Source organism: Diadema antillarum, unplaced genomic scaffold, assembly GCF_040938485.1.
Source record: "Diadema antillarum isolate AM-2024a unplaced genomic scaffold, OU_Dant_1.0 scf00000047, whole genome shotgun sequence".
In the NCBI taxonomy this organism is placed as follows: domain Eukaryota; kingdom Metazoa; phylum Echinodermata; class Echinoidea; order Diadematoida; family Diadematidae; genus Diadema; species Diadema antillarum.
The window spans coordinates 592,983-605,602 of record NW_027270936.1 but is presented as its reverse complement, the minus strand read 5'-3'; the positions used below and the strand labels follow the sequence as shown (position 1 = coordinate 605,602).

The 12,620-nt window shown below is 41.6% G+C and overlaps 1 protein-coding gene across 1 annotated transcript; it reads left to right on the top strand.

Annotated features, from left to right (window-relative positions):
- Positions 1 to 10,584: 10,584 nt before the first annotated feature.
- On the top strand, positions 10,585 to 11,913 carry LOC139715364 (uncharacterized protein F54H12.2-like). Its single transcript, XM_071626938.1, has one exon. The coding sequence runs from the start codon at positions 10,585 to 10,587 to the stop codon at positions 11,911 to 11,913; it is 1,329 nt and encodes a 442-aa protein (XP_071483039.1).
- The last annotated feature ends 707 nt before the right edge of the window (positions 11,914 to 12,620 follow it).

Sequence of the window (12,620 nt, the reverse complement as noted above, 5' to 3'; positions counted from 1 at the left end):
ATATCAAATTTCTTAATAAAGTAAAAAAAGTGAATTTTCAAAATGACGTCATCAAATTTCAAATTTATTCGAGCATATCTCACTAGTCCTTTGTCAATTTTCACCCAGATTTCAGTATATCGTAGCTTATTTAATGTTCTTACAAACAGAAAATTACAAAGTTTTGATTGGATAACGGTATCACCTCGTAAAAATGGATTGAAAGTAATCTTGTCAAATTTGACCAGTTTACGTGTTATCTCTACGGGAGTGCAGGTTTTCTGGAAATGAAAATTGACATGACTATCTTTATCGAGCACTAGCTCACTTACCCTTCGGTAAATTTCTCCCAGATTTTAATATGTTGTAGCTGAGACCTTACGCTACCGTAAATGTGCCCTTCATTTTTTCATACGCTGTCGAGATTACGTCAAAGATTTTGGTTGAAATTCAAGCTTATCTTCGATGTATTGAGATATTTCTTTCTTTCTGCAACTTTCTTTGCAATAACTCAAGAAAAACGGCCTCTATCACTTCCATATTTTGCACATGTTAAGTTCATGTCACGTAAATTATTTCATAAAATAACAACTACTTGATCAGACACCATCTTGGGTATGTAAATTAGGGTCAAAGGTCATAAGTGTTTCATCCTGTATCTTAGTGAATACCTGTACTATCTTTCCCATATTTTGCACACGCAAAGACCATGTTACAAGGATCATTTCACAAAATAACTACTTTTTACTCAGATGCCATCTTGTCTGTGCAAATTGAGGTCAAAGGTCATATGTACTTCTTTTTGTATCTTCGTTATGACGTGTTATCTCTATGGGAGGGAATTTTTTTAAATGTGAAAATTGACATGATTGTCTTTATCGAGCACTAGCTCACACGGCCAATGTCTCTAAACACAGATGGAACTTGTATGGTCATGCCTATTGCAATCAGGACTCTAATCATTGATAAAAAAAAATCGGATCACCTTAATTTGTCAGTGATGACAAATTACAATCTCTAGTTTTTCTTTCTTTTTACTACTTTCTGTGCGATAGATGTACAACAACAATGGCTATTGATCCCACATTTTGCACATGTGTAGTTCATGTCACGTACATTATTTCATAAAATAACAACTACTTGATCAGACGTCATCTTGGGTATGTAAATTAGGGTCAAAGGTCATAGATGTTTCATCCTGTATCTTGGTGAATACATGTCCTATCTTTCCCATATTTTGCACACGTAAAAGCCATGTTACAAGGATCATTTCACAAAATAACCACTTTTTGCTCAGATGCCATCTTGTCTGTGCAAATTGGGGTCAAATGTCATATGTACTTCTTTCTGTATCTTCGTTATGACGTGTTATCTCTATGGGACGGAATTTTTTAAATGTGAAAATTGACATGATAGTCTTTATCGAGCACTAGCTCACTTACCCTTCGGTGAATTTCTCCCAGATATTAACAGGTTGTAACTGAGTCTTTTGGCTATCGTAAGTGTGCCCTTCGTTTTTTCATACGATATCGGGATCACGTAAAAAAAAACTTGGTTGAAATTAAAGTTTATCTTCGATGTATTGAAATATTTCTTTCTTTTTGCAACTTTATGTGCGATAACTCAAGAAAAACATACCCTATCACCACCATTTTTTGCACATGTTTAGTTCATGTCACGAACATTATTTCATGAAATAACAACTACTTGATTGGACAATATCGTGGGTATGTAAATAAGGGTCAAAGGTCATAAATGTTGCATTTTGTATCTTGGTGAATACATGTCCTATCTTTGCCATATTTTGCACACGTATATAGGCGATGTCGCAAGAATCATTTCACAAAATAACCACTTTTTCCTCAGATGCCATCTTGGGAGTGTAAAGGTGGGTCAAAGGTCATATGTATTCGTTGCTGTATCTTCGTTATTCAGTCTATACAGAATTTGGTACCAAAGATGGCAGATATGACTCCCTTTTCTAAACGAGAATTCAAACATCACACGGCCAACGTTTTTAACAACAGACGAAACCTGTATGGTCATGCCTATTGCGATCAGGACTCGAATCATTGAAAAAAAAAATCGGACCACCTTAATTTGTCAGTGATGACAAATTACAATCTCTAGTTAGGTGATCCGAGTATCCTCTCGGATCACCTATTGTATCTGTACGGATTCTTTCTTCTTCTTCTTCTTCTTTATTTCTTTCTCCTCAAATCTTGTGCAGCGGTTAACTCAAAAAGTCCCCCACCTATCACTTTCAAACTTATACCATGTATGTATCATGTCCTAAGGACGACAGATCTAGTGTATCAATGTGATCAGTTGACCGTGACGTCATTATGACGTCATTATCTGAAATCACGTTTACATCAATATCTCATTAATGGAATGGAATTTTTGAATGAAATTAAGATATCATATAGTTCAAGTCAAGGTCTATTGATATATTTCATAAAATTTGGTCACGTTCATAGTAAACGAGCGCGTACGCGCGCGTTGAAATTTAAACATGCTCTAATCAACCTCAAAATTGTTTTGCACACGTTTCAGGTCATTTACAGCATTTCAAAAAATATCGACGGACGCGTACGCGCGCGCGCATATACGCACGCACAGCTCATATGCAATAGAAATTTCCCGTTTTATCGCACGGATCGAATGTCTGAAATGTCAAGGAATATTTCTACCAAGTTTCAAGTCGATCCGACTCAATATGACGTCATACGGGCCAATCAAAGTTTAAATTCCGCGCGCGCGTCAATGGCGATATACAGTGCAACTATGCCAAAAAACTGCCAATTTTAAATCCGATTTTACTCGTCAGGATGGACGGTGACCCCCCATTTTCTTTACATATTTTGAAAGCTGATGAGTTGTACATGTCATTTCATGGGGTGGTAATGCTCACAAAATGATCAAAAGATATCAAATTTCTTAATAAAGTAAAAAAAGTAAATTTTCAAAATGACGTCATCAAATTTCAAGTTTATTCGAGCATATCTCACTAGTCCTTTGTCAATTTTCACCCAGATTTCAGTATATTGTAGCTTATTTAATGTTCTTACAAACAGAAAATTACAAAGTTTTGATTGGATAACGGTATCACCTCGTAAAAATGGATTGAAAGTAATCTTGTCAAATTTGACCAGTTTACGTGTTATCTCTACGGGAGTGCAGTTTTTCTGGAAATGAAAATTGACATGACTATCTTTATCGAGCACTAGCTCACTTACCTTTCGGTAAATTTCTCCCAGATTTTAATATGTTGTAGCTGAGACCTTACGCTACCGTGAGTGTGCCCTTCATTTTTTCATACGCTGTCGGGATCACGTCAAAGATTTTGGTTGAAATTCAAGCTTATCTTCGATGTATTGAGATATTTCTTTCTTTCTGCAACTTTCTTTGCAATAACTCAAGAAAAACGGCCTCTATCACTTCCATATTTTGCACATGTTAAGTTCATGTCACGTAAATTATTTCATAAGATAACAACTACTTGATCAGACACCATCTTGGGTATGTAAATTAGGGTCAAAGTCATAAGTGTTTCATCCTGTATCTTAGTGAATACCTGTACTATCTTTCCCATATTTTGCACACGCAAAGACCATGTTACAAGGATCATTTCACAAAATAACTACTTTTTACTCAGATGCCATCTTGTCTGTGCAAATTGAGGTCAAAGGTCATATGTACTTCTTTTTGTATCTTCGTTATGACGTGTTATCTCTATGGGAGGGAATTTTTTTTAAATGTGAAAATTGACATGATTGTCTTTATCGAGCACTAGCTCACTTACCCTTCGGTGAATTTCTCCCAGATTTTAATATGTTGTAGCTGAGACTTTACGCTACCATAACTGTGCCCTTCGTTTTTCATACGTTGTCGGCATCACGATAAAAAAAACTTGGTCGAAATTAAAGCTTATCTTCTATGTATTGAGATATTTCTCTCTTTCTGCAACTTCCTTTGCAATAACTCAAGAAAAACACGCCCTATCACCCCACATGTTTAGTTCATGTCACGTACATTATTTAATGAGATAACAACTACTAGATCGGACATCTTGGATATGTAAATTAGGGTCAAAGGTCATAAATGTTTCATCTTGTATCTTGGTGAATACCTGTCCTTATATCTTTCCCATATTTTTCACACGTATAGACGATGTCGCGAGAATCATTTCACAAAATAACCACTATTTCATCAGATGCAATCTTGGGAGTGCAAAGGTGGGTCAAAAGTCATATGTACTTGTTGCTGTTTCTTTGTTATAGTGGATGCAGAATTTGGTACCAAACATGGCAGATATGACTCCCTTTGCTAAATGAGAATGCAAACATCACACGGCCAATGTCTCTAAACACAGACGGAACTTGTATGGTCATGCCTATTGCAATCAGGACTCGAATCATTGATAAAAAAAAATCGGATCACCTTAATTTGTCAGCACTAGCTCACTTATGCTTCGGTGAATTTCTCTAAGATTTTAATATGTTGTAGCTGAGATGTAGGGCTATCGGAAATGTACCCTTCGTTTTTTTCATACGTTGTCGGGATCACGTTAAAAAACTTGGTTGAAATTAAAGTTTATCTTCGATGTATTGAAATATTTCTGTCTTTCTGCAACTTTCTTTGCAATAACTCAAGAAAAACAGCCCCTATCACCTTCATATTTTGCACATGTTTAGTTCATGTCACGAAAATTATTTCATAAAATTACAACTACTTGATCAGACGCCATCTTGGGTATGTAAATTAGGGTCAAAGGTCAGAAGATATGCTAGTCTAGATAGAAAGAGGTGTTAATTGGTCACACCTCCTAATTAGCGCTAATGAACTAATTAACGTCCTCCTTCCGTTGCTTCCGGAAGTCTAGTGTTTTAAGGATGAACTAATTAATTAGTCATCCTCTTTCGTCACTCCCCTAATTAGCGAACTTCCCTCCATCTTCACGAAGGGGAGATGCGTAATATATGAATGTTTATGAAATGAACTTATGAATATATGCATCGGTAGTGTGTTGGTGAATATTGCTGCACTGTAGTTGTGTAGTGCAGTTTTGCTGGATGAGGATTGCATGAGTACTATAACGGTCCATGGTGACTTACACATTGTGTCCAGCTGCCACGATAAATGGTAATGCACAGGGTGAGTATCCAAACAGCGATCAAGAGTGTATCCACAGGCACAAAGTTTTCATTCTCGGTGTATATTGTACACAAGGGTATGCAGAATGCGAGTGTCCATCATGTACATAGATCATGGCATAAAGGAGAGAGCAAGTTCACACTGCGATAGCCTACATGAGAATGGTGAGGCGATCAGAGTTTCACTTTACCTCGCTGTGCACAATGTATAGGGAGAACAAGCCCGGTTCAAGACAGGAAACCAAGAAACAATATTCCAGTAGCCACGGTGGGAGAAGTTCTTTGTGAGATTTTAAAACAAAGAGTCCAAGACAGGAAGGTAGGTATGAAAGCCCGGTTCAAGACAGGAAACCAAGAAACAATATTCCAGTAGCCATGGTAGGGGAAGTTCTTTGTGAGATTTTAAAACAAAGAGTCCAAGACAGGAAGGTAGATATATCAAGACCGGGGGAATACAATGTAGCTATACAGGGCCAAGGGATGCACGATTTAAGCAACTGTAGAGACTGAGGATGCGGGGGGAGATTGGAAAACAATGGGAGTATGGTAGAACTATGCTGTACAAAGAGGACGTGGCCAAGTTGACTCGATGAATGGGGACAAAAGCAGGGTGCATAGATGGGGGGAGGTTGGCAGGAAGACTGGTTAAAGAGAGGGAGACAATGAAGAATGGGGGTGAAGGGGACAAAGGGCTATGGTCAATTCCAATGACCAGTGGGGGCAAGGGTGTGTGAAAATGAGGATGTGACCTGATTGGCTGGAAGTATCCCCAAGTGTTGACCAATGGGAATGAAGACAAGGCCTACTCCAGCATACCCGTTACAAAATGCCACGCTGTGATTGGTCAAGAAGGGTGACGGTGGTCAGCCCTCCGGAGATCGGGGTGAGTTGTGATTGGACGATGGAATGTCCCATAGGGTTGTGTGTTAAAGTATGAGAAGGATCGTTATAAAAGCCCGACAAAATTTGGAGCCATCATCAGTGTCAGTCTTCGAACTGTCTCTTGGATATCGCCTATACTTACATTGCGTGACCTTCAGTTTGCTTCGTTGGACCGTGTACATTATATACATCATGATGGCTACCCTGGCTCCTGGTGAATTCGACGCTAGCAACACCGAGGCAACTCCTTCTAGACCGGTATTTCAGGAGAAAACCAACACCAAGGTCCCACCCCATGTGCTTGCTATGCGGGTAAGTTGAACGATTTCAATACTACACACGTAATACCTGAATGCTCTGTAGAAATGATCATTGCATAATATATTTATGCATAAATTAAATAAGCTGCATGCGTGATTTTTTTTTAATGTATCAAATCCAACGTTTAAGATAAACGTACGTAACATAATATAGCATGAAAGTCTTGCATAGTAAATCAATGGGCATGCACGATACAGCATGATTTCTGTCAGAGTATCGACGAGAGTATTGATGGTATCCCATGTTTCTTTTGTTCTGTATAGGCAAGTGCTGATCAAAAAGGAGAAAGTAGTCTGAAGGTTGTTGAAGAGGCGGGTAGTCGGTATAGCCACGAGATAGATTACAAACTTTGCGAATTCGAATTGGGGTCAAAACCATTTCACTTGGGCGGAAAACGTTTTGCGGTAGTGAAAAAGTTCAGAGGGGTCCCCTACATTAATATTCGTGAGTACTACCAGCTGAAAGGGACAAAGAGAATGCTGCCGGGGCAAAAGGGAATCAATTTGACGGGTGAACATTGGTGGAAGCTGATGAAAGCCTCGTTTAAGATCAGCGCTGCTGTCCGTGAACTGAGCAATGTTAAGAAATAGAACAATTCAGAGATGCATTCTAAATGATTTGATCCAAAACGCAAACGTTTCGTAACTCAGTGACTATACCGTTCTACTCTTCCATCTTCACGTACCAAAGGCTGCTGCTGCTGAGGTGGATCTGCAGCAAGAGAGACCTCCTTCATCCCCGCCGTGTTTGACTCCTCCAACCCCCGATATTGGGCCGATCTACATCGATGATTCACCTTCATCGCCGCTGCTATTTTCCCCTTTCCCGTCGCCAGAGGGACCGATGCCAGCAAGACCTCAGCTACAAAGGCAGAATGCAGTGGTGGAGGAACCAATCAGCATTCCACCAACACCCGATGCCCCGGCTGTAGCGGTGCCACGTCGAATGCGACTGATGCGGCTGAGAACCCGACAGCGATACATGCAGGACCTGCAGATAGCTACACCACCCCGTGGATCAACTCAGCCACCACATGCCCCTTTACGTCAGGATAATAGAGGAGGAGGAGACCCGGCAGAGATACCAGCATCGGCCATCATCAGCCTGGAGAGTGTTCGAAAAACTCTGAACTTCGATGAGGAAAAGGAGGAGGAGGAGAGAGAGGAAGGGGAACTGATGGAGGAGGAGGAGGAGGAGCATCAGCAACGGTCGCAGCAGCCACCGCAGGAGGTAGAGGGTGAGGAGAGAGAGGAAGGGGAACTGATGGAGGAGGAGGAGGAGGAGGAGGAGGGAGGACACCTACCGGCCGGACCAGTAATGATGACGATGAGAGCACTTTCGAGCCAAATAAGTAGGCTCATCCATGACTCTTGCGTAGGTTGTCAGAATGGATATAGCAGTCAAATGGATCACGAGGACTGTACGTGGCTACTGTGGGAGGATGTGGTTGAGAAATACTTCGACCCCGCAATGGCCAAGTTGAATGAGGGCGAGTACTTTGGGTTCCTGGATGCAGTGTTTAACATTGCACAAATGTTTGACGAAGAGCGGGAGGCTTGCGTGGCTGAAGCCACGGAGTTTTTCTACTTGGACTTGCCAAAGGACTCAGTGAAATCGTACATCAAAACAAAGCTAAAGAGGCGGTAAAGGTTGAAAGGTGTGGGGGTGGGGAGGGGAAGGGAAGGGAAGGGAAGGGAAAAAAAGAAAAATGAATGCTATTTGCGTGCCTTGTATAATCATATTGTGAAGATTTGTGTGTACATATTTGCAGTTTGATGGTTTGTAACTGGGTTGAATATGTATTAAATGTTTACTCGAGATGGAGATTTGAAATCAATCGATGTCAATCGTTGCTTTCATGTTTGTGTCGAATGTAATACTCGTCATATAATAAGCGTGAGATGGATGTTGGTCGTCATTCGATGTTTGCGAGTGGTTTGCTCACGATTGAAACTTGAACGAATTGTGGTGAAGGAAAGTGCAGAGAGAGAGAGAGAGAGAATGGAGGAATATTTGAGTAAGATATATTACGATCCGGGACACGAAGCTGGATTTTCGGGAGTAGAAAAGTTGTATCAGTTTGCGAAGAGAGATGGTGTGCACGATGTATCGCGAAGAGAGGTTAAAAAGTGGTTAGAAAGCAATGACACGTATACTTTGCATCGTCCCGTAAGACGTAAGTTTTCTCGGAGCAGGGTAGTGGTGTATGGTATGGATGATGTGTGGCAAATGGACTTGGTAGATTTATCTTCGTTATCGAGACACAATAAGGGATACAGATACTTGCTGACTTGCATCGATGTCTTGTCAAAATATGCCTGGGCCGTACCATTAAAAGATAAAACGGGCAAGAGTTTGATCTCTGCTCTAAAAAAGATTATCCAGACATCAAATAGAGAACCGTATCACATTCACACAGATAAGGGGACTGAATTTACAAACAAGGCTTTCCAAACATTTCTCAAAGAAAAGGACATCGTGCATTACACAACCGAGAATAGTACCAAGGCATGTGTCGTAGAAAGATTTAACAGGACGTTGAAAGAAAAGATGTGGAAATATTTCACGCATCGTAACTCATTAAAGTACATTTCGGTGCTGGACAGTTTACTGAACGCGTACAATAATTCTCATCACGGGTCTATCAAAACGAAACCCATTCTGGTCACTAAAGAAAATGAGGGTGATGTTTGGGACACGCTTTACGCGGGAAGAGAAAAGAGAGGACAAACGGGTCGGTATAAAGCGGGTGATAGAGTAAGAATTAGTAAAGCCAAACAAATTTTTGAGAAGGGCTATCTCCCTAATTGGACGGAAGAGGTCTTCAACGTAGATCGAGCCAAAAGGCGAGGGGTACCCGTCTATAACTTAGTGGATGACACGGGGGAAAGCGTGTCCGGTACTTTTTACGAAGAAGAATTGCAAAAAGTGCGAAAGGATAAAGGTGGTTTGTACAGGGTGGAAAAGGTACTGAGGAAAAGAAAGAGGCGAGGGAGGACCGAATACTACGTCAAATTTTTAGGCTACCCGTCATCTTTTAACCAATGGGTGGATAATATACAAAAGTCGTACGTTGGGCAATAGAGAAAACATTCCAAAGTGTAACGATGGAGAGTGAAGATCAAATTTATGTCACCCTTCCGAGCAATAGTTCTTTCGACTATTTTCCGCATAACACCCTCACGAGTTTTACTACCAAGTTAGCAACGCCTTTACAATTAAGGGGCGAATGGGAAGTAGCCTTGGTGGATATCATCTACCCGCATTCCTGGTCGAACGTAAACAGGACCAACAACCGATACCGGATAACAGTAAATGAGGAGACTATCGTAGGACGCGTGCCGCAAGGTCATTATAGAAATGTGGCTGACGTATGCAATGCAATCAATAAGTCATTCCCCAATTCCGCGAGAAATAACGCGCACTTTGACGTCGATGCAATTTCTTGTAAAGTGACCGCCAATGTCAGAGATGATACGGAGGTTAGCCTGAGCGAGGGATTGGCGCAGTTGTTGGGATTTACTCAAAAGACTTTGAGAGAGAATATCGAAGCCTCCTATTTTCCCGATATTGACGGAGGATTATTCGCTCTGTACGTATACACCGATATCATCGATAATCAGAGAGTAGGTGATGTGAGCGCTCCGTTATTAAGAATCGTAGCTACGGATAAGGATAAGGCTGGTGGCGTAGTGCATCATTCGTACCAGACTCCGCATTATCTACCCGTCAAAATCAAATATATAGATACGATACAATTAGATATAAGGAGTGATTTTGGGGAAAAGGTGCCATTTCAAAGTGGGAAAGTCATCGTGAAACTGCACTTTCGATCTTCTCGTAAACAAACATTCTTTTAATAGTCATGACGGCTCAGGGTACATCCCTGCCCGTCTTTCGAGGAGCGCGAATGCAACGAGGGTATGGTTTGGGAAGTATGTTGAAGGGGTTACTGCGATCAGCCGTACCTTATTTGGGTAAAAAGGCGCTGCAGACTGGTCTTAACATCGCCAGTGATGTGGTTCAGGGAGACAGCTTAAAGCGCGCCACCTCGGCAAACCTTAAACATCTCGGTCGTCAGTTATCCAGCCAACCCAGGAAGAGAAATAAAGCGTTTAAAAGGAAGCGCCCCATTAAGAAAAGGGTCACTTCGAAAGGAGCAAAGAGAAGGAAGACATCGGATATTTTTGACAAGTGAACTCATTCGTATCATCCCTGGCCGTGTGCACGCTCACGTCTCGACAATATGGATAAGATCCATCGCCAATCCTGCGATTGTTCAAAGTCAGAAGTGGACCTGTTTAGCATTCCACCTACGCAAACGACGGTCGAGAGTGGGAAATGGGTCGAATATTTTCCTCTTACAAACATAGGCGATGCCACGCCTATTCAGTTTCATCTACAAGGGTCGACGGATGAATACACCGATTTATCCCAGACCTTCCTGCACCTTCAAGTCAAAGTGGTCAACGGTGATGGCACGCCTATCGGCGAAAATGAAAAGGTTGCCCCGACAAACTTGTTCATGCATTCCTTATTCAGCGATGTGGACTTGATGTTAAACGACAGACTCGTCACCCCCTCTACCAATACCTACCCTTACCGAGCCATCTTGGAAACTCTGTTAACTTACGGGCCGGCTGCGAAAGAATCCCAACTGACCTCGTCGCTCTATTTTAAAGACACACCCGGGTTTATGGATGATGGCAACCCCTTCAGCGCAACGTCTGGCAACGGAGGAATGAGACAGAGGCAAGATTACATCAAGGAGAGTCGGACTCTCGACATGGTTGGAGTTCTTCACTTGGATATGTGTTTTCAAGAACGTTTGCTCTTGGGAGGAGTGGATGTCAAACTTAAACTCAATCGCAGCAAAGATAGTTTCAGTCTTATTTCCGCTACCGACGGCGCCAGCTACAAAGTCCAGGTCACTAACGCGTCTCTGTTTGTCAGAAGGGTCAAGCTGAGTTCAGACGCTGCGCTGCTTCATGCAAAGACCTTGGAGACGCAAACGGCAAAGTACCCGCTAAGGCGTGTGGAAGTTAAGACATTCAGCATACCGCGTGGGAACCTGTCATTCACCAGAGAGAGCCTGATTCTGGGGCAAATGCCCAAACGATTAGTCATAGGATGCGTGGGTAACACAGCCTTCAACGGAGATTACTCGAAAAACCCGTTCAACTTTCATCACTACAACCTCAACTTCTTGGCGTTGTACGCCGATTCCGAGCAAGTTCCCTGGAAACCCCTCCGTCCTAAATTCGCCGAACAGAATGCGAGTTACATCTTAGCCTACCAGACTCTGTTTTCCGGAACAAATTCCCTGTACCGGGACAAAGGTAATCACATCGATCGAAAAGATTACGGGAATGGATATTCACTGTACGCCTTTGACCTGACACCCGACCTCTCGGATGGTGATTGCTTCAACCTTCGTAAACACGGAAACGTACGTCTGGAGATGCAGTTTGAGGAGGCTCTACCAGAGACTATCAACGTTCTGGTGTATGCGGAATATGAGAGCATCGTCGAAATTGATAGAAATCGAAACGTGATTGTGGATTTTGGAAACTGAGAGGAGGAGAGACAGTTAAATCTCTACGGGGCATTCACCATGAATACGGAACATCTTTTAAACTTTGTTGAACGAGACAAACTGATGAAGAAGTATTTTCTGGGCATTTTTCCCGCGGACCACGTACCTGATTATGTGAAAAGCTTACCAGCGGCGTTGATCGCCAATGTCGATAACCATAATGAACCGGGTAGTCATTGGATCGCTATGTACGTAAATAGATATGGTCAGGCAGATTTTTTTGACTCGTACGGGAGACACCCGAGGATGTATTCTAGTTATTTCACCGAGTTTTTACACTACAACTCGAACGAATGGAAATATAATACCCGATCTCTTCAATCAGACTGGTCAACGGTATGCGGGCAATATTGCTTGTACTTCTTGTTTCAGCGAGTGAGAGGAAACAGTATGCAAAGTATCGTGTCAAACTTTCATTCGAATAAACTTCAGAATGATCGAAAAGTATACGCCTTTGTCAATACGCGATATCCAAATTTAAATTCTCATATGTATGACCCGAATCTAATTTTACGGCAAATATCAAAGTCTTTAAACTAATGTATGTATGTCCTCTGTGGCTCGTGTTAGCCCTATTTGCCATCTCTCTGTATGTCGATGTATCGCAATGTCTGTGTATATATTTATATGTTGGTTAATATTCACCTACGACTTGGTCATGCGTTATATATATATATATATATATA